This window comes from Heterocephalus glaber, unplaced genomic scaffold (assembly GCF_053883595.1).
Source record: "Heterocephalus glaber isolate CG9 unplaced genomic scaffold, H.glaber_assembly_v1.0 deba00001564, whole genome shotgun sequence".
In the NCBI taxonomy this organism is placed as follows: domain Eukaryota; kingdom Metazoa; phylum Chordata; class Mammalia; order Rodentia; family Bathyergidae; genus Heterocephalus; species Heterocephalus glaber.
Genome location: NW_028258351.1, coordinates 1,457,116 through 1,480,162, shown reverse-complemented (window position 1 = coordinate 1,480,162; position 23,047 = coordinate 1,457,116). Strand labels below are relative to the sequence as shown.

The 23,047-nt window shown below is 36.2% G+C and overlaps 1 protein-coding gene across 4 annotated transcripts in view; it reads right to left on the bottom strand.

The window, feature by feature from the left end:
• The window catches only part of Cltc (clathrin heavy chain), a 67,043-nt gene that overhangs the window by 15,104 nt on the left and 28,892 nt on the right, over positions 1 to 23,047 (bottom strand). For all 4 annotated transcript variants that reach the window (XM_013067688.3, XM_004870358.4, XM_087191851.1 and 1 more), the window contains exons 5-17: positions 21,854 to 21,967; positions 21,293 to 21,466; positions 18,107 to 18,304; positions 16,503 to 16,703; positions 13,838 to 13,990; positions 13,256 to 13,378; positions 12,453 to 12,590; positions 12,044 to 12,208; positions 11,728 to 11,908; positions 10,267 to 10,430; positions 4,511 to 4,636; positions 3,637 to 3,779; positions 970 to 1,204 (exon numbers count right to left, since the gene is read on the bottom strand). In XM_013067688.3, coding sequence (XP_012923142.1) covers positions 970 to 1,204; positions 3,637 to 3,779; positions 4,511 to 4,636; positions 10,267 to 10,430; positions 11,728 to 11,908; positions 12,044 to 12,208; positions 12,453 to 12,590; positions 13,256 to 13,378; positions 13,838 to 13,990; positions 16,503 to 16,703; positions 18,107 to 18,304; positions 21,293 to 21,466; positions 21,854 to 21,967 — 2,115 coding nt within the window. The remainder of the gene's footprint in view (positions 1 to 969; positions 1,205 to 3,636; positions 3,780 to 4,510; positions 4,637 to 10,266; positions 10,431 to 11,727; positions 11,909 to 12,043; positions 12,209 to 12,452; positions 12,591 to 13,255; positions 13,379 to 13,837; positions 13,991 to 16,502; positions 16,704 to 18,106; positions 18,305 to 21,292; positions 21,467 to 21,853; positions 21,968 to 23,047) is intronic.

The following is a 23,047-nucleotide window of genomic DNA, read 5'->3' as shown; positions in this document are numbered from 1 at the left end:
TTGTTTTATAGGAAAAAAAAACTACTTTTACATATAATCTTGAGTAGATCACACCCAAAAAATTTTTCCTACTGAAGTCCAACCAACAGAAACAAGAATTATAATCTCTGAAGGCTATTACAAACCATCCTGATGTTGGATCTATTTTTGGAAGTTATATTCTACTCTACAGCTCTCTGTTCATACACCGATACTGTTTCAAATTTCAGAAGCTTTATAATATGCTCCGATACTGAGTAGGGCTACTCTACCTTCAGGGTTTTCTTTTCAGTGTTTCATTAGCTGTTCTCATGTGCATATTCTACCATGTATACAGTGGTACCCTGGTTCACAAACTCAATTCTGTCCACGATTCTGGTCACAAACCAAACTGGACAAGAACTGAATCAAATTTCCCCATAAGATCAACATTAAACTTAACCACTGAATTTGATTTTTCTCATCCAACTCGGTTTGTGACCAGAATCATGGAAAGAATCAAGTTCGTGAATCAAGGTACTGCTGTATATCCATATATGTGTACATAAATATATAAATACACATAGAGGAATATTACATATTTCATAGCTCAGACCACAAAAAAATTCCTAGAAGCAAATTAGACCAGGAGTCCAGATCCCTAGTACAGGGGTGGGGTGATAGTGGTGGTCAATCAGGATAAGAGTTAGATACATCATCATTCCAAAAGAGTGATATTATGTAACAGGTTCTAAAAGAATGCAGCCTTGGGCCTGGGGATATAGCTCAGCAGCATAGGGCCTGCCTGGCAAGCGTGAGGCCCTGAGTTCGATTCCCAGAACCAAACAAACAAACATAGAGGGCTGGGAATGTAGCTCAGTGGCTTGCCTGCCTGGCAAGCACAAAGTCTGAGATCAATCCCAAGTACCAGAAATAAATTAATTAATAAATAAGAAATGCAATGCAATGCAATGCAGCCTTCTCTATACACATTCAGCTAGCAGTACTCACATTAATAAGTTCCAGATCACACTGGCCACGTTCATAAGCAACACAGGCCAGATGTGGATCTCTTTTCTCACAATACTTTCCAACAACACGGCTGTCATAATAAGGATTTTCACGAAGAAATCTCTCTGGGTTGTTATTACTGTCAATGTAGATTTTGGCTAGTGCATTGTGAGTAGCAGGCTCCTCACAGCCCTCATGAATTCTGGCCTCTAGCCAAGGCAGCAGCAGTTTCAGTCTAGGAGAAACAAAAGAAAACCCACACATACTATATTATAAAAAAACCCACTCTGGACATGCTAACTACATAAGCATTTTATGGTCTATAATGTGCTTCTGCATTTTTTTTTTTTTTGGTACCGGGGATTGAACTCAGGACCTTGCTCTTGCAAGGCAGGAGCAGTGTCACTGAGCTAAATTCCCAGCTCTGCGTAATTATTTTTAAATCTAAAAAATCTTATTGCAAATTGGAAAATTAAGACTACAGAGATGGTTGAGTTGTCCAAGATCACTCAGAAGTTATATGAGACAGTCTCTCAAATCTATCAAGCTATAAGATACACCTATTATCCCACATCTGGATATAATATACACATTTATAAATTATATTTTTTGCACTAGACAAAATTATCTAGACTTTAGAAATAAATTTGTAGGGGTAGGACAGGATGTGGTACAATTCAAGCCACATGATCACCTGGGCTCACCTTCATATTAAGGTACTACTATCAACAGATAGGAGTTTAACCCAGAGTGGCACATGGAACTCTTTTCATCTCTTATCAGTGAAGAATTAGTTGTTAAGAGCCAGGCCCAGTGATGCATGCCAGTAATCATAGTTACTCCAGAGGCTGAGCCAGGAGAATCCTGAATTTGAGGGCAACATGCAATTATCGTAAGACCCCATCTCAAGAAAACAAAATAGCCAATGGACTGGTGCATGCCTGTAATCCCAGCTACTCAGGACGCTCAGGCAAGAGGATCACAAATTTAGGCCCAGTCTAGGCAACATGGTGACTTAGTGAGACCTTGCCTCAAAATAAAAAGTAAATGGGCTGGGGATATAGCTCAGTGCCAGGGCCCCAGATTCAATCCCCAGTACCATTAAAAAAAACAAACCAAAGTTATTGACTGAGTATACTGGTAAAATGTCTAACTAACAGGAGGCTTATTACATACAAAGGGAAGTCAAAAGATATGATGAATATTTAAATTTTTAAAAACTTACTACAGCAATAGGTACACTGCCAAGAATGACGGGTTAAATGTGTTCAACTCAAGAAAGAGTATTCTGAGGGGGATTAATAGTGATGTATCTTTTACGGTTATACATTTTTGTGTTTTTTTTTTATTTTTTTGGTACTGGGGATCAAACTCGGGACCTTGCGCTTGCGGGGCAGGCGGCGGCACCACTGAGCTAAATCTCTGGTTCCTATAAATTTTTAATTTAAACATTTTCTGTATTTTATGACCAGCCCTCACTTATCAAATGTTAACAATTTTTTTTTGGTATTAGGAATCAGACTCTGGCCCTTGCACTTGCCAGGCAGGTGCTGTGCTGCTGAGCTACATTCCTGGTGCCAAAGTTAACTTGTTTTGTTTTTTTGGTTTTTTTGGTACGAGGGATAGAACTCAGGACCTCACACTTGCCAGGCAGGTGCTTTGACACTGAGCTACATCTCTGGCCCTTCACTGATCAAATGTTTATAGCAATTTCTATCAAATAAAAACATTATAGGTCCAAGGATTTAGCTCAGTGGTTTTGCCACCTGCTGCACAAGCGCCAAGACCCGAGTTCGACCCCTGGTACCAAAAAAACAACAAAAAAAATATAGCTGGGAGTGGTGGTGCACACCTGTAATCTTAGCACTCGGGAGGCTGAGGCAGGAGGATCGCCCCAAGTTTGAGGCCACTGAACTACATATTGAGTTCAAGACCAGCCTGAACTCCATGGTGAGACCTTGCCTCAGGAAACAAAAAATTACAGTGTGTTCTTATCCCTTATTCAACAGATGAAACACCATGCGATTTCTGGCTCTTCACTAAAGTCAAAATGACCACGAAAGGTAAATGTTTTCAATCAATTCAGGCCGCTGAGACAGCTACAGCAGTGCAACTATAAACATGAAAGCAGACTTCAGAACTGCTGCAGAAAGTGGCAAGAATGGCCAGATGTGTTCTAAGAAGGGGAAATACTAGCAATGTGTCTTTTACTGTAATAAATTGTCTAAAAAATAAGTAAAAATTTAAACATTCACTGTAATTTTAAATCATGCCACATTATTTACATTAAAAGCATATACAAAGTCAGACCATACAGTTGATAATTACACATATGCAAAAAGGTGATCAACTGGCTGGGGATGATATAGGTAAGTGGTACACGGATGGCATGCAGAAGACCCTGTGTTTGATCCCCAGCATAGGGTGTGGTGGGATGATAAACCAATTTAACACATCTTCTTTATGAAAGCTGTACTGTTTCAGAAAGCATTTGTTTTTAGCTTTATAAATGAAATTAACACCTTTAAATTAGGTGTCTCCAGGGAATTATCCTTTATGGGTCACTGAGTAGCTATGAGCTAAGTGACCAGCTCTATTTTTATCCATTACCATGCTATAAAAGGTTACTAATTTATCCCAGTCTTGAAGGTTAAAATGCTACTACACCTGTTTCTTTTTTCAACCTCAGCAACTAGCTCATCAGTAGAGAATTGACCTCTCACGACAAGAATCAAGTTTTTAATGACATCTTCAGAGCAGTCAACATCAAGTAATCCTCCAATAACCACAGGAAGTCGACTTGGATTCACCTATGGTTTAAAAAAGAATGCCATTACATTAATAAGCAAAGCAAAGATGAGTTAAATAAAAAAGCCAATCCATTTCCCTCTTTTAACCTTAGTTTTTAAAATCAGCAATAAACTAAGAATCTATGTTTGCAACTGGATAGAGGAATTTAGCAGGAAGTCCAGCTAAAAAACAACTCTATGGTCTCTAAGTATTGGAAGCACTTGTACTCAAGTCTCCTCTATTGGCCTGATGAATTAATTACCTAAGTTTGCTCCAAATGATAAGCACAAAGAAGCTAATGTCAAAGAATCACTGTGGAAGACTATCTAATAAGACTCCAATTATAGCAAGCACTTTATTTCTAGAGTTGGAAGATAAAGTTTCTAATCTTTCTTAAGATGCTTCAAAAACTGTGCTTTGGAGTTTGGGGCTGCTATAGGGTTACCTTAAGCTCTGTCAAGTTAGCAGGGCCTTAGGCCATCCAATTCAATCTGTCCAACCATAGCATTCTTATACTTCACAGATTTGGCAAGTATGTAAAATTTTAACCAAAGGGAAGAGTGTACTGGGAACAAAAATGCTAAAAGCTACTCTGTCTAGCAGACCACCCTTATTGGGCATACAAGGACACTCCAAACATGCACTAATAAAAAATAAAAATTGAAAAAACAAAGGATGAAAATATTCAAAATATAAGAAATAAAATCCACTATAAGAGATTGTAACTTTAAATGATCTAAGCACTACTTACCTTCTGTACATATATCTCTATATACTTCTGAAGATTATTCCTATATAAATACAGCACCAAGTCATGGACGAAGTCAAATCGATCACACACAATGATAAGTGGTAACTGATCTGTTAGTTTTGCTTCCTTAAAAAAAAAAAAGAAAGAAAGAAAGAAGAAAGCCTGAACTTTTTTCTTGTATGAGCTATCAAGTCTATGCATAACATGAGAATCTGTTGTCCCCTGAGGGGAGAGACTCACAAACTTGGCTTTTCTGTTAGAGACAGAAATGTCTCAATAGCTGAGTGTGTAATATCCCAATTTAAGTAACTTTTTACTAAGCAACACAGATGCATATAGCAAAATACCAGGTCCCTCCCACATATATCCTTTTACCAAAAGATTAACAAATTAAGATTTGTGAGCCACCAATGGCACTGAGGTCATAAAATCATCACTGGGACTTTCATTAATAGTAACAATTCAAATGAATTTGGCAGTCACAAACCATGATATAAATGGCTCACATTTGTTTCACACAACTGATTTACTTTCTACCCCTCCCCAATTCCAAGCTATACAGCCAGCCTCTACACTCTATTACAATAAAGCCTAAAAGGAGCAGCACGATAATGGCCATGAATTAAATACACCACATGTCACTATAGTAAGAAAAAGGCAAAAGAAAAGAAAAAAAACAGCATTTAAAGAAACATCTTTAAATTGCCAACTGCTTTTGTCATTATAAATATCAAGCTAACCAAGCTACAATCCTACAGACTGACAAAGATGTTATGAACAGGTAGGTAAGACCTGTACTGGGCATTTACCTGATACATGTCCTGTTACATTCCACAGACATAAGGAATAGCACAAAAAACAACAGTTTCCATCAGGAATTCATTTATACACAGTGAAATATTCCTCAATAAATGATTCCTTAAAGACAGTCTAAGGAAGTAGAACTAAGTAGAATAGGACTTTCCCCAACAAAAGCCAGCAAGACTATTGTTTGCAAGGTTAGAATAAATTGATTCTTTTTTTTTTTTTTTTTTTTTGGTACCGGGGATCGAACTCTGGTCCTTGTGCTTGCGAGGCAGGCGGCAGAACCACTGAGCTAAATCCCCAGCCCTAGAATAAATTGATTCTTAAGACTATGCTATTAAGTTACATGAAGACTTCAGAGAATACCACAAAATATTTGTGGGAGGGCCAGGGATTTAGCTCAGTGGTTCCAGTGCCTGCCTGCACAAGGAACCGAGTTCAATTCCCGGTACCAAAAAAATAAAAATTGTGGGATATCCTAAATTAAAAACTAAAAATGGCTGTAATCTGAAGTGGAAGTCCACCTGCAGATTTTTCACATTAGAAGTCTAAAGCAAGTAAGTACTTATTTTAAAACCATGAAAACTCTGTACTAATTGCTGTTATAATCACTTCTGTAAAGAATCTATCTGCATCCACATATACAAAAATTTCAGTAGGGGGCCAGGGATTTAGCTTAGTGGCACCACGCCTGCTTCACAAGCACAAGGTACTGAGTTCAATCCCCAGTACCAAAAAAATAAAAAGTTCAAAAATTTCAGTAGGTGATTTTTTTCCTTCTAAATAAGCATCTATTGATCAGTAGATCAATACATTAGTCTTCTTCCTTATCCTATTTAATATATATGTAACATATTACACATATTATCACTTAGGGGAGAAATATGCCTACAAGTAATCTAAGATTACTTAGTTATTCTGTTCTTGTGTATGAGTGCTTTAAGATTTCTCTGGCAAAGACAACTAATTGTATTCCAAAAGAAAATTTAAGACTGATTGCCTAAATCTACACATGGTTTTATACATGAAAATAATGTTAATATTTATTTTCTAAATGGTTAATCCGTGTCTAGTTATAAAGATTAACAATTTTAAGATCAAAATTGGAATTATATTAATATATCGAAGTTTTCTTAAACATGAACCTTCAATTAACAAATATTTACTGAGTACCTATATATCAGGTTCATCTTAGATAATGGACATAGAGCAGGGAATAAGGTAAGCAGAGTCTATTCCCTCCAGGGAATTCCATCCTGGTGGGAAGAAACAATGTTTCACAGTGGTAGGTATTACATACCATAAAAAGCAAGCAGGAAAAAAGGGAGATGAGAATGGGGTAGGGTTTGGTTCTGTCTTAGCTAAGGTAACCTGAGACATCTTCTTTTATGGCATTTCATCAGAAACCTGAAGAAGGTGAAGGTCAGGGAGCAAATCATGAGGTGTGAGAAAAAAGTAGCTCAGCACATAAGGAAAGGCATGGGGCACGAATAGCAAGCAAACCAGTGTGACTGAAGCAAAACCAGAAGACAAAGAATGACAGAAAATAAGATTAAAGGCAGCAAACTGGACATGGTGGTACATGCCTGCAAGCCAAAATACTTGGGAGGCTGAGGCAGGAAGATTGCAAGTTCCAGGCCAGCATGGGCAACTGAGCAAGACCTCGTCTCAAAAATCAAACCTAAAGTAGCTCAGTTGTAGAGCAGCTGCCTAACATGCATGAGGCCTTGGGTTCAATCCATGTATTAGAAGAAAAAAAAAATCAAAGGTAGCATAGAGCAAGTAGATCACGGTTCTAAGGAACAATGCTTTCTATGGAGAGATAAAGTTCAAGTTTAGAGTGTAAGTCAAATGAAAAAATGATAGTTTTGAGTATTTTAGCTATTTTTGATGTTCCTGGGGACTTAACCTAGGGCCTTGCACATCCTAGGCCACCACTCTACCACTGAGTTACATCTCCAACCCTCACAGGTATTTTATTTTATTATTACTTTTTTTGGTACCGGGGATCAAACTCGGGTCCTTGAGCTTGTGAGACAGGCAGCATAACCACTGAGCTAAAGCCCCAGCCCTCTCACAGGTATTTTAAATGAGAGGTTATGTTCTAACAATCTCTGCATTTCTGGCAACTAGCAGACAGCTGGCATCCAAATTTTCAAGATTCAGTTCAGAGAAGTATTTTTCTTATGATACAGAGTTTATATACAACGCCAAATGTAATATAGCTAGCAACTCCAAAATTAAGTTTAATGGTAAGTGACCAGAAGCATTCTAGCTATGTATCACAGGTCAATAAAAAAAAGTGACTAAATGGTTTGTTTATTCTCACAAGTGGGGTGAAGCTGAATACAGCAACCGCACCTCAGTATACAGAGCTCCCACCTGAGACAACTTAAACACAAGATGGTAGGTTCACCTTAAATCTTTCCGTCAAAGAGTCAAGAACAACTTAAAAATAACATTGCCTGACAAATCACATGTAGGCTGACCTCACCTTAGTTATTAATAATGGTTATCAGATTATCACTTAAACACCTAAATGCATACAAAGTACTTGATAAACAGTTTATGGTTGAATAGCTAGTCATATATTGAACAAACAATAAAAAGAATGTACACTAGTAATAAAATACAATGTGAAACAGGTCTAACTGGTTTAAAGGCTCATAATCTACACCTACTCCCCTACTGTATCAGGCTTGCATCACCAATGTGGAGGAAGAATCCTCATCTAATTAGATCCCATGGACTAGCAGCCCAAGACAGCACCACTCTGTTACTATTCCAAACATATTTTTTGGAAGCTTAAGAATGTCATAATGAAATGTTATCATTTATTATTTAATTTGGTTATTTTTAATATAAATAACTCAAATATTAATATCAAAGGCTGAAGCAATTAAAACTGAAGCACAAAAGCTGAGAGCTTGCTTGATTTTTTTAAAAAAGGAAATGATGTAAGAATCTGATAGTATTTTAAATTTAAAAAGAAAACAGTAATGCTACTCAAAAGAGGAATAAACTTAAGAGGTATTATGTGTATGCTAGTCAAGCATAGAACATCAGGTCTTTCTCATGTGAAGGATTTCTTGAACACTAGAGTTGGGTTCAAATATCGTACTAGCCAGGTTTTCCAGAGTATTCATGAAAGCTAAGATAGTATAATACTATAAAGCTATGTACTTTTAGAAACTTTTATCTTTTAATCCAAAATATGGGGCAATTTAAACACTTACTGGGCTTAATGAAAACATTAAAACCCCTTAACGGTTTAGTTATTTAATGTAGAGCCCATGGAATAACTTCTTCAAAAGAACATGAGGGGCTGAGGGACTGGGGATTTAGCTCAGTGGTTCCGCCGCCTGCCCCGCAAGCGCAAGGACCCGAGTTCAATCCCCAGTACCAAAAAAAAAAAAAAAAAAAAATCTAGACTATATTTTCAAGGACCCAAGTTCGATCCCCGGTACCAAAAAAAAAAAAAAAAGAACATGACAATGGTGGCAATTTAGGGGTAGGAAAAGGCAGTTTTTCTTTGAGACAGGGTCTCATTATGTAGTTCAGGCTGACAAACTCAGTGATTTCTCTACCTCAGCCTCCCAAGTGCTCAGATTACAGGCATCCACCACCATGACCAGCACAAGCCTGTTTTTTATACAATAAACATCTGCTTTTGTCTTCCGCCTAAAAGTCTTCCAGGAGACAAAAAATACTTTAGAACTTTATATAAATTCTCTGAAATAATTTCCAATACAGGTATATATATTTGGCAGCTAAATGGGTGGTAGCCTGAGTATTTGATGATCTTCCCGGTCTTTATTATAGACAGCTAAGTTTTAAAATTTTATTTTCTCTACAAAGTAACTGGTTGACAGATGTTCTGAGGAGTTCATAATCTATTACTCTTCAATCTATCACAGGGAGTTCTTCTCTATAACTCAATTCATGTCTAACAAAGCTGAGCTTTCCTGGTTTGGTATTTCCATTATGAATTACATGTAATTAATATTTTATTTCCTAGAATCAGACAGACTTTATGATAGTAATAAACTTGTATCATTTATTTACTTATTTTTGTGGAACCGGGGATTAAACTCAGAACCTTGTGCTTGGCAGGCAGGTGGCAAGACCACTGAGCTAAATCTCCGGCAACTTATATCTTTTAGACAACAGATTTCTTGGTTCCTGCCATAGAGGGTTCTCAAAATGATAATCAAAGCCATGATTGGTGGTGCACACCTGTAATCCCAGCACTCTGGAAGGCTGAGTCAGGAGGGTCACAAATCCAAGCCCAACCAAGGCAATTTAGCAAATCCTGCTTATGGATAGGGCTTGGGTTGTGCCTCAGTGCAAAGGCCCTGGATTCAACCTCCAGTACTACCAGGAAAAAAAAAAAAAGAGAGAGAGAGGATGAAAAATGATCAAGATATTATTATTTACCAATTCCCCCAAAGGAATGTAATTATTATGTAACACAAATATACTAATAAAAAATATGAAAAGGAATTTAAATGAGATTTTAAAATGACATTGAGAACTCAAGACCATTTTTCAAAATGTTTCTTCTCAAAATTAAAATGAAAAAAGGGAAATTTTCTTGAGACACTGCTATTTCGTTTTTAAAAGATGGTCATTTCTAAGAATTACTTACTAATTTCCTTCCCTCTTTCAAAGGAAACCAGAATATTAAGTTTAGAAGAAATAATAATGCACAATTTAAGAATGCTAAGAATTTCACATTTGGGGGGAAAAAGTATTTTAAAACTATGACCAAGGGCTGGGGATTTGGCTCAGTGGTTTCACTGCCTGCTGCATAAGCACAAGGACCAGAGTTTGATCCCTGGTACCAAAAAACAAAACAAAACAAAACAAAACAAATCAAAACAAAACAAAACAATGACCAAAGCCCTGGTGATCTTCAACTCTCAGAAAACTCACTGCTTAAAAATACCTACCTTCAGAAAATTCTTGACTCGTTCAGGATCATAGCAATTGCTTTCTCTGCATATTCTTTCAACTTCTTTGATCTGCCCAGTCTTACAAGCTGCCTGAATATATTTAAAGTGCACATCTGGGTCCTGACTGAAGTTAACAATGGATCCCAGAAAATAGAAGAGACCTTAAAAAACAAATAAATGAAACTAAGCACAGAGGCACTTTAGAGAATAATAAAACATAAAAAATATTTTAACAATTATACAAAATACTCCTAAATATAAATGGGTTGTTTAAAAAGCTCAGGAAGAATACTAAACAATCCAGTAATCAGTTCAATAAAATGGATTTGCACTTTATACATAACATCCAATGTTGTTTAACAGTTTAGAAACAGAGGCAGCTGCTCAGTATCAAAACTATTATATCATATTCTACATGAGAAATTATAAATTACATTTCATATGCCAGGTGTTTTTCTATATGAATTTAACAGAAACAGACAAAGGTAGTTCAGAAACAACTTAACACAGTGTTGTCCATCAGAACTTGCTGGAATGATGAGATGTTCTTTACCACACTGGCCAATATGGTATCCATTATGTAGCTCCTGAGCACTTGAAGCATAGCTAGAGTCACTGAAGAACTAAATCTTAAATTTTATTTTATTTGAATGACTTTAGCTACATGTGACTAGTGGCTACTGAACTAAACAGAATAAATTTAGTGCACAGTTAACATACACAACCTGAGAAAGCTAATATAATCTCTTACTCCTCCTGTCTGGAACATTAATACTCAAAGGGAGGGAGCAAAGGTTAACTGGAGAGCCAGAATTTAGCTATTAAGTGAGAGCCACCCAATGGTGGCTCTCTACAGCAGTGGTTACATTAGCACTCTCTACAGTATCATCTAGGGTAATTTATTTTACTTCCCTGGATTTAGCAACATTTGGAGAAAAATTTGGTTGTCACAATTGGTAGAACATGATGCCCTGGCACCCAGTGGATAGAAACTAGGGATGCTACTAAATATCCTCCATACATAGGACAACCCCACACAATAAAGAATTATCTAGCTGCAAATACCTACAGTAGTAAGGTTGAGAAGCTCTGCTGTGTATCAACAAGGCACAAAATGTCCTCACCTGCTATTTTAAAAGCAAGACATGTAAGCATAAAATATTATTATACCTAATCATTACCATTTTCATTTTATACAACCAGGACAAAACAACAACATACTTTTATCTTAATATTCTGCCTTTAATTCATCTACAAAATATCCAACTAGGTGGTCTTACATCTGCACATGGCCATGACCTAATATATAAGGGCTATGACATTTATTGAGTAACAAAACTGAAAATATTAAAATGACCCATAGAATCAAGCTTTTAAAAAGACAAAATTGCCAACAGCCTGGCCATAAGCATACCTCTCTCTTGGCATCTAAAGTAATTTTTAGAAATTCCTAATTACCTTCAAAACTCTTGAAAGATTCAAAGAGTTCAATCAGAGATTGAGTTGACAGCTGTTCATGGTACTTGGATGCCACCTGAACACAGATCTGCAGATTTTGACGGATGTTAGCAGACAGCATGGCTCGGAGGCATTCCAGGGAGTCCTCCACTGATAAGGATCCAAAGTAATTCACTAACCACTACAGAACAAAATAAATGAATTAATTAAATGAAATAATGTTGAACTTCATGGTAGCATAAAATTACTACCATCTGGTACCAAACACACTGTCAACACACTAATTAATCACAACAACAGATCAGAAACAGAATACCTCAGGGTTAAGAAGATGTGTATGAACAACTGCACGCTTTATATCATATAAATCAGTGAAGTGTTCTAATGCACGTTGCAGTAAGCCAGCCTTTTCACACAGCTGAGCGATATGAGCCCGATCATAATGTGTAAACATCTGATTCCCTAGAATGGCATCTGCAACCTATAAAAACCAGAAACAGGATGAGTTCATTGTGCCACCTCATTTGTATCAGTAATTTAACTTCCAGACTACATATTAAGATTCAACAGAGAATTGGTAAAGGAAATAAAGCGTAAAGGAAGAATAGCTATATTTTCTTTAATAAGTAGTAGGCATCTTATAACTTTTAATGACAATCTGTAGAGCTCTGAATAATTACTGAAATGGTGTTGGAAACTTGCCTAAAAAATACGAAAACGCGTACCTGGGGTGCGTGCATAAGGTTCATCTCAAGCAATCGCGTCTGCAAAGGACCCTCAGATGGGCGATTATTCTTCAGAGCATCAAGCAGGAATGCAGTACATTGTTGGATAAGATTGTATTCCATAAAGACGTCCACAATCTGCAAAAAAGATACATATATTATATTTTACAGACAACCAACAATATCTCTAAGAAATTAAGCATGCTTAATTCTTCACATATAAAATAATTAAGACCAAATACCAGATTTAAAGATTACTTGGACAACCTAACTTCCTACTTAAAGAATAAATTTTGCCCTCTGGAGAACTTTATTATTTTAGATGGAAAAAAACTTCAAGGCCGGGGCATTTAGCTCAGTGATTCTGCCACCTGCCTTGCAAGCGCAAGGACCCAAGTTTGATCCCCAGTACCAAAAACAAAGAAGGCAAATAAAATCTTTACAAACTTTTAAAACATAAAAATCATGCACAGTATGAAGAACATTCAACTAATACTTCCTATATATGCCTCTCCCCCTCCTCTCACTAGGGACAGGTGCTATTTCCTCAACCCCAAGCATTTTTTCATTTTGTAAATAAATGTATCACTTCTAAACAAGATGAAGTTGGTGTGTTTTACACCTGTACACAGAAGGTATTACACTGTCCACTGTTGTGCAACTTGCTTTTTTGATATTTGAGGTCTGTGCTGATAGACATTATCTCTACTTTCCACAAACTGGAAGTTTAAACCAGTTGTCTACAAAGTTTTTAAAAGTCAGATTCCTCCTACTCTTCATCTCAATGAACCACAGAATGTTACCTGTGTGATATCAGCAAGAGGCTCTTCATCCTGGACTAGCATTTGGGCAAACTGCTGTCCCTGATCTGGACTGATTCTCATCACGTTTCTCAGCAGAAAGATCCAGTCTGGAGTATATCCAACCTACAAATGGACAAAGACTTAAACCCTGCCAGTTTTGTTTTTATACAACTTACAGGCTTTTTCTACAATAAAATCTTGTTAATAAAGAATTACCAGTGAAAGCACAAATATATTTATAATTTAACATTCTCAATTAAGCCTTTGGTTTGAGATGACATTTGATCAAAGAGCTCTAACTTTTTTATAACTGGCTCATCCATTTTCAATGAATGATTACTTCAAATAATTTGTCCCATACATTCCTCTATCTTAAATTCTGATAAACCATGCAAGAGTAACTGTCTCGATTTTTCAGTAAGTCTGAATTCTACTTAGGAAAGCAAGACAGGATTTTAATACTTTTCCAAGTAATTAAAAATTTAAGAAAATTCACTATTAAAGTAATACAGTTAGTATAGGCTAATTTCTCCCTCAACGTTTTAATGAATTTATGTTAAGAATTTATTTCATTGCACTCACTTTTTTAGCATATAAAACAATCTTCTGAACTTGACCTGTTTCTGCAAAGCACTGAATGACTTTATTTGGGACATTAGCCCTTAGGTACACACTAAGTGCTAATGTAGGATCCACAGATTTCACAAGATCACCAAGTTCTTCAGAACATTCCAGCTGTGCACAGAAGAAAAGAGATGGGTTAGTGACTCATGAGATGCTTTACAAATGGGCAGCGAAACCATTTCCCTATAAATAATAACTAATACAATAGGTACTCACTTAATTTCCCCAAATATATTATAAATATGCAGGTACTGTGGTTGGCAAAGACTTTTAATACTGTATTCACAACAACGTCTAAGTAGAATTCTCCATACATCTTTAGAGATTTTTTTTTTTTTTGGGGGTCCTGAAGATTGAACTTGGGTCCTTGCGCTTGCAAGGCAGTCGGTAAAACCACTGAGCTAAATCCCCGGCCCTCCATACATCTTAAACAGGGATAGGAAGCCCATCAAGCCTTCACACTCACCTACCTTGTTAGGAATGTAATTATTTATAGCAGAACCATATACTTCTAGCTACCAAGAATATCCTGATATCACACCTATGTGGCCCCAAATTATTAAAAATAAAACAATTATTTTGTTATTGTTGCAGTGCTGGGGTTAAACGAAATCCAGGACCTCATGCATGCTAAGCAAATGTAATGACAAATGAAAACTTGACTTTGAAGGAACTAAGTGAGTTTACCATAAGGATCATCATTAAACCTAAGGATTTTGAAGGCACTAAGCTCCATTCTCTTGACTTCAGGATTTAAGGTTGCAAGGCAGAATCCTCTCATTTCATAAGAACAAACAGGTAAAAAATTTCAAATTTTTAGGTAGTACACAAGCAGACACCCTACTATTTATTATTCACCTACCTTAAGACAGCTATCCAATTTGGATATCAGCTTAAGAGTTTTGTTTTACATGCTAGAGCTGATTTTCTACTTTTAAAGGCAACTTCAGAGACTATCCTGATAATTCAGTGCTGAAAATGGGAAGTTCTGTATATCTTTTTTTTTTTTTTGGTACCAGGGATTGAACTTGGGTCTTTCCGCTTGCAAGGCAGGCAGTGGAACCACTGAGCTAAATCCCCGGCCCCTGTTCTATATATCTTAACTGAACATGCTAAGGAAGAGTTGACCAGTGTTTGTCTTACCACAAATGAATCCCATGTGACAGTTTGCAAAAAATGGTAATAACTCCCAAAAAGCTGTCACCCTGTAAAACAGGTCAACTCAGTTACCTTGGCTGTTCCCATCCTTCCTTATCTTAAACAATTAAGACGGACCTCAAATACTCGCTAGTGTAGCTAGTAACTATTCTTCAGCAGAATCATGTCCAAGCACCTCAACTCTGAAGTACTATCCTCCAGTATCCTAAAAGATTGCCAGAAGCTGGGTTAAGAAACAAGGTCTTAGAATTAGTAATGTAAAAATACTAAAAAACAAAAACACTACCAGCATACAGTAATGTTGAAAGGTACAGTAACATTAAGTCATTCAGTACTTCATGAGTATTTTGAACAGTGTTGTCTTACTTCTTGATAATGGCGTAAGACATGCAACTGAAGATTACAATTTTGTGCAAAAAGGCTTTTCATTTGCAGAGTGCCTTAAAAGAAATAATAATAGGACAGACTGCCTTACAAATAAACACCATGGTCTTAAAGTTACTACTCCACATAAAAAAATAACATGCTGTAGAAAATGTGCTCTGTGTAGAAAAATTAAGCACCAAGTAAATATAAAAGGCACACAGAAATCCTATGGTCAAAAAAGCTGGTTAGGGAAGGAAAAAATATGAGAAAAGGAAGAAAAAACAGAAACAAAGTTTATGTAAATAGGGGTGGAAGGAAAGGAAGGCAAACGGGGGAAAAACAAGAACCAAGATATATAAGTTCCCAATGATGAATGTGATCATAATGTATACCTAAAGTGTACCAATAAACTCAATGGAAAACAAAAGAAAAAAGAAAAAGCTGGTTAATATTTTTTTAGTCCTATTTAAAATGAAGCTAAATATTTTTTACACAGAATTAACATTCTGTGAAATCAGTGTCAAACAGTATCTTACTGCTAACTAGACAGCATTCCTTATCTTGTTAACATATGAATGATCTCTCATTTTATATACATTCCTTATACATGAAAACATGTTAACTAGCAACAAATATCAAAATTTTATGACAGTCTGCTCCTAAAAGATGGTATTTGTACTGCTGGAACGACTGTACATATCAAGTGTGGAATGTGGGAGATAACATATCTTATGTTCAAATGAATGTCACATACACTGAAAAATATGACTGCACACTAAAGTAATCACACTAAGTTTTTCCTAAAGGAAAAGGATAGTAACCCCATTCTAGGTCGGTAATTTTAACTACCAAGCAAGAACTCTAAATTCCATTTAAAAACATAAATACTGATGATTTCATCTTAGTGTCATAAAAATAAATGTATTTTCAAAAGGTAAGGCAATCCGTACATGCATTTTAAGCATTGTATGGTCTAGTCCTATTTCTACAAATAATAAATAACAAAAGGGAGATATTTCAGTCCAGCTTAATCAATTAACTTGCTAATATAATCCTTAATTCAATCAAAGCAAAATTATGTCAATATGGATCAACATACTTTATCTTCTTTCAACCATTTCTCCAAAAGCTGTTTGCGCCCTTGCTGAAGAACAGGCCTACACAGCTCTAAGGATTCATATTTGTTCAGCTGGCCTTGGTCCAGAAGGATTCCAAAGTATTGAAGGAGAGGCGAAGTCTGACCTGGCTGAGCTGGGACACTCTGGAACCGACGGATGGTGTCTGGAGTACGAAGGATTCCCTTTAAGAAGAAGAAATGTTAAGGACTCTTCAAAGGTGATCTAATACCATATAGATTACTTAGGTCAAGGTTAAGGGCATTAGTTGACATGTTAACCAAATTTCAAATCTTTACCACTTACTATAAAGATTTAGTCGATGTCTTTTATATCTCTGGTTCAGTGTGATAAATTATTCAGAATCAGAAATATACCAACCTAACTGTAATGGTGATGTGTAAAACAAATACAATCATGAAATACAGTAAGTCCTCGACTGACAAGCACGTTTTGCTCCAGGAGAGTATTTGTAAGTCAGATTCGCTCATAAGTCCAATAAAGTGAGTCATATACATCTTTGACACAAATACACAATGTAAAGCACAAAAAAACTGAACACACACACAAAAATAATGAGTGATGTCCACCATCTCTTCACCTTGGTCCAATCTCTCAATTATTTTCACCTTTGTTTCCATAGTTACTACTTTGCGCTTACTAGCAGTCTCCCTCCACTGCTTTTCCTCTTGCCTCCTGGACGTTCTGGGCTCTGACTGAGCACTGTACTATTGTACACTATCGCACTGTACAGTAAGCACACAGCTGCATAACTATGACAATGTCTGGCAGACATATGAGCTATTTCCATGATTTGTTCACATCTGCAAATGTTCATAATGCGAGGTCCATTCATATACTTGAATTTTTCAAAGTCGAGGATTTACTGTAGTTATAACTAGTTATTGGGCTGGGGATTTAGCTCAGTGGCACTGCACCTGCCTCACAAGCGCAAGGTCCTGAGTTCAATCCGTGGTACCAAAAAATAAAATAAATAAATATAGCTAGTTATTAAAACAAGTTCACATTAATTTTATTTTTTTGAGACAGAGTCTCACTATGTAGTTCAGGATGGCCTCGAACTTGCGGTGATCCTCCTGCTTCAGCATCCAGAGTGCAGGGATTATAGGCATGTGCCACCATGCCCAGGTAAGTTCGCATTAAAATTAAATGCAAATTTCATTATACTTGTCAGGAATATAAGTGTTAATCTAACACAAACCAACAGAAAGGTGGGTGGGAATAAATTCAGCCCAATTTCTGATACCTCTAAGTACCACAAATTGCACAGAGTCTGTTTTCATGTCAAATATTTTGGGAATAAGTAGCCAGCATTTATGAGGTCAAATATTACATCTATGTAAATCATAGCTTGCTAGATCTACATATCCTTATGACATTCTGAGTCTTAAATTGATAAGCCAGTCTAGAGACATTGACAAATAACTGCCATATTCTACCAAGGGGAAAATGTAATCTGAAAGTGATTATTTCTCTGTGCAAAGCCGGTTCATCTTCTAGTAGTATTAGAAATAGAGAATATTAACATTAATCTAAGCATGGTAACTTCATTTGCACAAGTGTTTACCTTTGGTGCATTAGCAGCCACCTTTGCAGCCTCTGAGTAATTTCCTTGGGCAAAAAGAGCATTAAATTTCCGAGCAAAGAGTTCTTCAGCACCAGCTAAGTTGTTACGTACAGCCATTCTCAGAGCCAAATCGGGATTCTGTAGCACATTGGTGATGTAAGGAATTATGTTTTCTTCTTCCACACACACTGACAAAACCTGTGATTTAATGATTAAATAATAGTTGTTCCCTTGGATATAAATGACACCAAAACTGTAAGAGATTACTACTGAGACTACAAGGATAAACAGATTTTGACAACTGCTTTCTTGCTGCCATAATATATAAATTTTTAAATTTTGAGAGGAAAAAAAAAAAGACCAGGAGAGAGACAATGTAGGAGATTTAAAAACAAGTTATTTGGGATTCCTAAAATATGGACATTCTATAATATAAATAATTTCTTACTTCACAGTGTCCAAACTAATTGTTTTGATATCATCTGTTCATTCTTTTTTGTGTTGTTTTGAGACAGGATCTCACTATGTAGTACAGGCTGGTCTCAATCTCGCAATGATCCTCCTGTCCCAGCCTCTCAAGTGCTGGGATTACAGGTGTGTGTCACCATGCCAAGCACCATCTGTTTATTCTTAACATGGTTAACATGAAACATTAAAGCTCCATTTAAATGAGCTCTGAAAAACAATTCTACATATTCTAAACATTCTTGCAGAATCTTCATAACCTACAGAAAATGACTCTAAATAAATTATGAATCTAGGACTCATCTAGAAGAAATTTAAAGTATACTCCTTTTACTTTTAGGATCTAGCAGTAATTTTTTTTAGCTATTTCTTTTATTACATTTACATCCCTATGGGTCAGATTATATATTCAAGAGAGGAAGGAGGGAATCATGGAATCCTCAGGCACCTAACATAGGCAAGGTATACAGTAGGTGCTTAATACAGCATATGTAAAAAGTACAGTGGTGCCTTGGTTTACAAACTTAATTTGTTTTACGATTTTGGGGAAGATGACTGCATTTTTGTGTAGGGAAGATGGCTGTGGTTGTGTTTGCCACCCAATAAGGAGTTTGCGAGCAGAAGCAAAATTCTGCTGAATGCTTTTGTTTGAGAACTGAACAGAAGCACTGGTGAACCAAGGTATTACTGTAATTTCTAATTGCTTCTGCTTGGAGAACAGTTGCCCTCAATTCTTCTTAAAACTCAATGCTACATAACACTGTCCCGCTTGCCCCAAAAGCTGAACTATTGTCAGTTGCCCTAGAGACAGGGAGCTCTCTCATCTACCTAAGTACCACCACCCAAAGCAGAGCTTCTTATATAGCTAGCTTATAAGCCACTTGCATCCTCTAGTAGCATTTCTCAAACTACTATAATTGTTTCGCAGTCACAATTCCACATGAGTAACCATATCAGTAGCAACATGCAGTCCTCAGCACAAAAAGCACATGCCTAATATTTGCTGAATTAATGAAAATGGGAAATTTCTGCCCAAATAACTACAAGGAAAATATCTGAGAATTCAGTACACCAAATAGATCGATATTAGTCTGCTCTGTCTGCTGCACTATACTATCTAGTGCGTGCTAAGCAAGCACTCTGCAGGGTCTTGCTCAGTTGCTCAAACTAGCCCAGAATTTATGACCCTAATGCCTTAGCCTCTCAAGTAGCTGGGATTACAGGCAATTGTACTATGCCTGGCAATAGCTACCAAATTTTTGGGGGGGGGGGGGGGATGGGGATTGAACTCAGGACCTTGAGCTTTCAAGGCAGGCAGCAGAACCACTGAGCTAAATCCCTGGGCCCCTTACTATTGAATTTTTTAAACTGCTTTTGTGTCAGACATTATCTGATGATAGAAATACAATTTAAAAAGGTATGCTCCTCTCCTAAATAAAGAATAGTGACTGAGGCCTGGGATTTAGCTCAGTGGTTTCGCCGCCTGCTGCACAAGCACAAAGACCCGAGTTCGATCCCTGGTACCAAAAAAACCTAAAACTAAAAATAAAAAAGAATAGTGACTGAGAGTTATAGGAGCAATTTTAAAATTCATTATAACAAGTATTATGAGGCAGGCTATATAAGCTACAGAAACAAAAAGGAAGCATCTAATGAGGTCTGGAGCTCAGGAGGGGATGGAAAGGTAGGGAAAGACTTTTTTTCCCTAGAGAAACTGTCTGTTCGTATAGACACCATGTCTCAAAAATTAACTGAATAAAGGAGGAAAAACCTTGATGTACTTTCTTTGCTTACTGTCTGAGGAAAACATAATTTGCAGGATAACTAGTAAAGGGCAAAACCAACAATAGTACTATTTTTAAATTTTTAGGCATTTTCAGAAAAAAAATTCCTGGTAGAATTTTTGTTACATTAAAATACTAAGAAAACAGAGAAAAAGAACCACTTGCTAATAATAGTATGAAGAAGGTTGTTGAACATGACAATTTAGAAAAGCTAATTATTTTCTCTATCCAAGTAGGTAACTTTCCAGGAACCCCACAATAGATACTGCAACATATCACCTTCTAATATTAAGTATTTAGTAATAAGGCATTAGAAAAATAGGTGTAGGTAAAATTCTTATCTGTCTTGGAGACACAAATTGGAAGAAAATTCCTATAAAAACTGTAATCTGTCAAATATGACCCTAATAGTTTCTCTCCAAGGAGACTTACTTCTTTTGACAATAAAGATGAGTAGTCCTAGACTGCTAAATGCCAAAGGGTTTCTCTCCATGAGACAGGATCAGAGAGACTTTGTATTCATATACCTAAGTGTTCTTAGTTATATATTATTTTCTTTTTAAAAATAAAGTTGTGCATATTTGAGATTTACAAGCCATGTTATGGTATACATATATGCATTTATATAGTAAAATGTTGATTACAGTGAAGCACATTAATATATCTATCATCTCCTATACTTTTTTAAAAACAAGAGTAGCTAAAAAATTTAATTCAGAAATCCCTAATACAGTTTTATTAACCTTAGCCTGCATGTTGGACATGTGATCTCTAAACTTGTTAATCTTACATGTCTACTAATTTGAATCCTTTGACCTACATCTCCCTTTTTCCTCCTCTCCTCCTCTCCCATGTATTATTTTCTGATATCCAATGATACATTTTGAATAAAGGTAATGATAACATATTACTTTAACAAGTTTTAAGATGTCCTTACTTGTCCCTTTCTGTTTACTCCAATTATTCCAGCTGTGGCTTCATGAGGCGCAGTAACAAAAATTGTTTCTCCACTAATTCGGTTCATATAAATGCAGGTACCAGTTTCAAGATCATAGAGGTGGATATAACCATACTTAGTAATCAAGAACACGACATCATGCTTTTCACTGATCTGCACAAAGAAAACCAACACTTTAGAAAAATAATAAATCTACAAACAAGAAAACATGTATTCCAATTTCATTTTAGACATAAATTCTAGGACTTTAGCAACTTTAAAAAGTTAATATTTAAGGCTGCCTTCATTTTTATAACATGTTTAAATATGGGATATCTGAATACATGAGGACATGAATGAAATCTATAAAATAAAAAGAGAAGACAATTTTGACAATGTAGGATAAAACAGCTTACAAATTACATGAAAGTCAGGGTATTCTTTTCCAAAGTTTCATTGCAGAATAATTCTTACGTACCATTTACATTATATCAACTATGAATCATGTTAGAATTAATTTCTTTTGAGTTATTTTTAGGCCACTTATTTTGCTTAAAATACCTGCATTGCAACAGGAAAATCATTTTGTGCTTCTGGAGGAAAGAAAACATCTACTGCCTTCTTTGGAAAGGGTTGGTTCCCTGTAGGTGGTGTGCCAACTTCAATGATATGTAACTGTTCAAAAGAAAATAAAATTCATAGAAATCAAGATCTCTTAGCAGTTGATCATAACACCTTTGTTTGAACCACCAAGCTGAAAACAACCCAAGTGCCCTATAATAGGTGAACTGTGTTTGGTACATCCAAATGGAATACTCCTTAATAAAAAGTTGATGGTATCATGCCAAGTGGGGGAAAAAAGCCAATCTCAAAAGGTCACAGACTATATAATTCCTTCTATATGACATTCTTGGAAGTGACAAAATTATAGAAAAAGACAATAACTTAGTGGTTGCCAGGGGCTAGGGAGAATGGCAGGGGGGTGGAGTGGATGTGATTATAAAGTCATGAGGGACATCTTTGTGTTGATGGAATAGTTGTGTGTCTTGAATTTAGTCCTGACCAGAGACTCACAATTGTACTAATACCAATTCCTAGTTTTTCTACTGTACCTCAGCAATGTATAATGTAACCAGTGAGATAAATGGGAAGAGGGTACAGGGGCTCTTTCTATACTATCTTTGCAGCTTTCTATGAATCTTTATTATTTAAAAATAAACATTCTTTTGAGTATCTGAAATAACACCTCAAATAATCTATCTGGAATAAAGTGCACAGAGTGATACATAACCTATAAAGATGCCTTCTCATGGCTTTTAATTGTACTACAACTAAAGATTTTCAAATAGAAATTTAACTGCAGTCATTAAATCCATCTCTGCGCATCCATTCTAACATAGACAAGTACATACCTAAGCTTCACACACATCCAATAAAAACTGATGAAAATATTTTCTTTTTTTTTTTTTTTTTTGTACCAGGGATCAAACTCAGGACCTTGTACTTTTGAGGCAGGCACGGTGCCACTGAGCTAAATCCCCAGCCCAATGATGAAAATATTTTCATTTAAAACATCTGACAGGGCACATCAACCAGGCAAGAGAATATAAATAATGCCAAGAAAAGAGTATTAAAGGCTTTTCTTAAGTCATGTCAGGAATATATTCACACCAAAAAATTCAGTTTCTAAGATAAATATCACATAAAAATAATAGGCTCTCATCATTTTAGGATGACTAGCCATTGGTTTTTGTT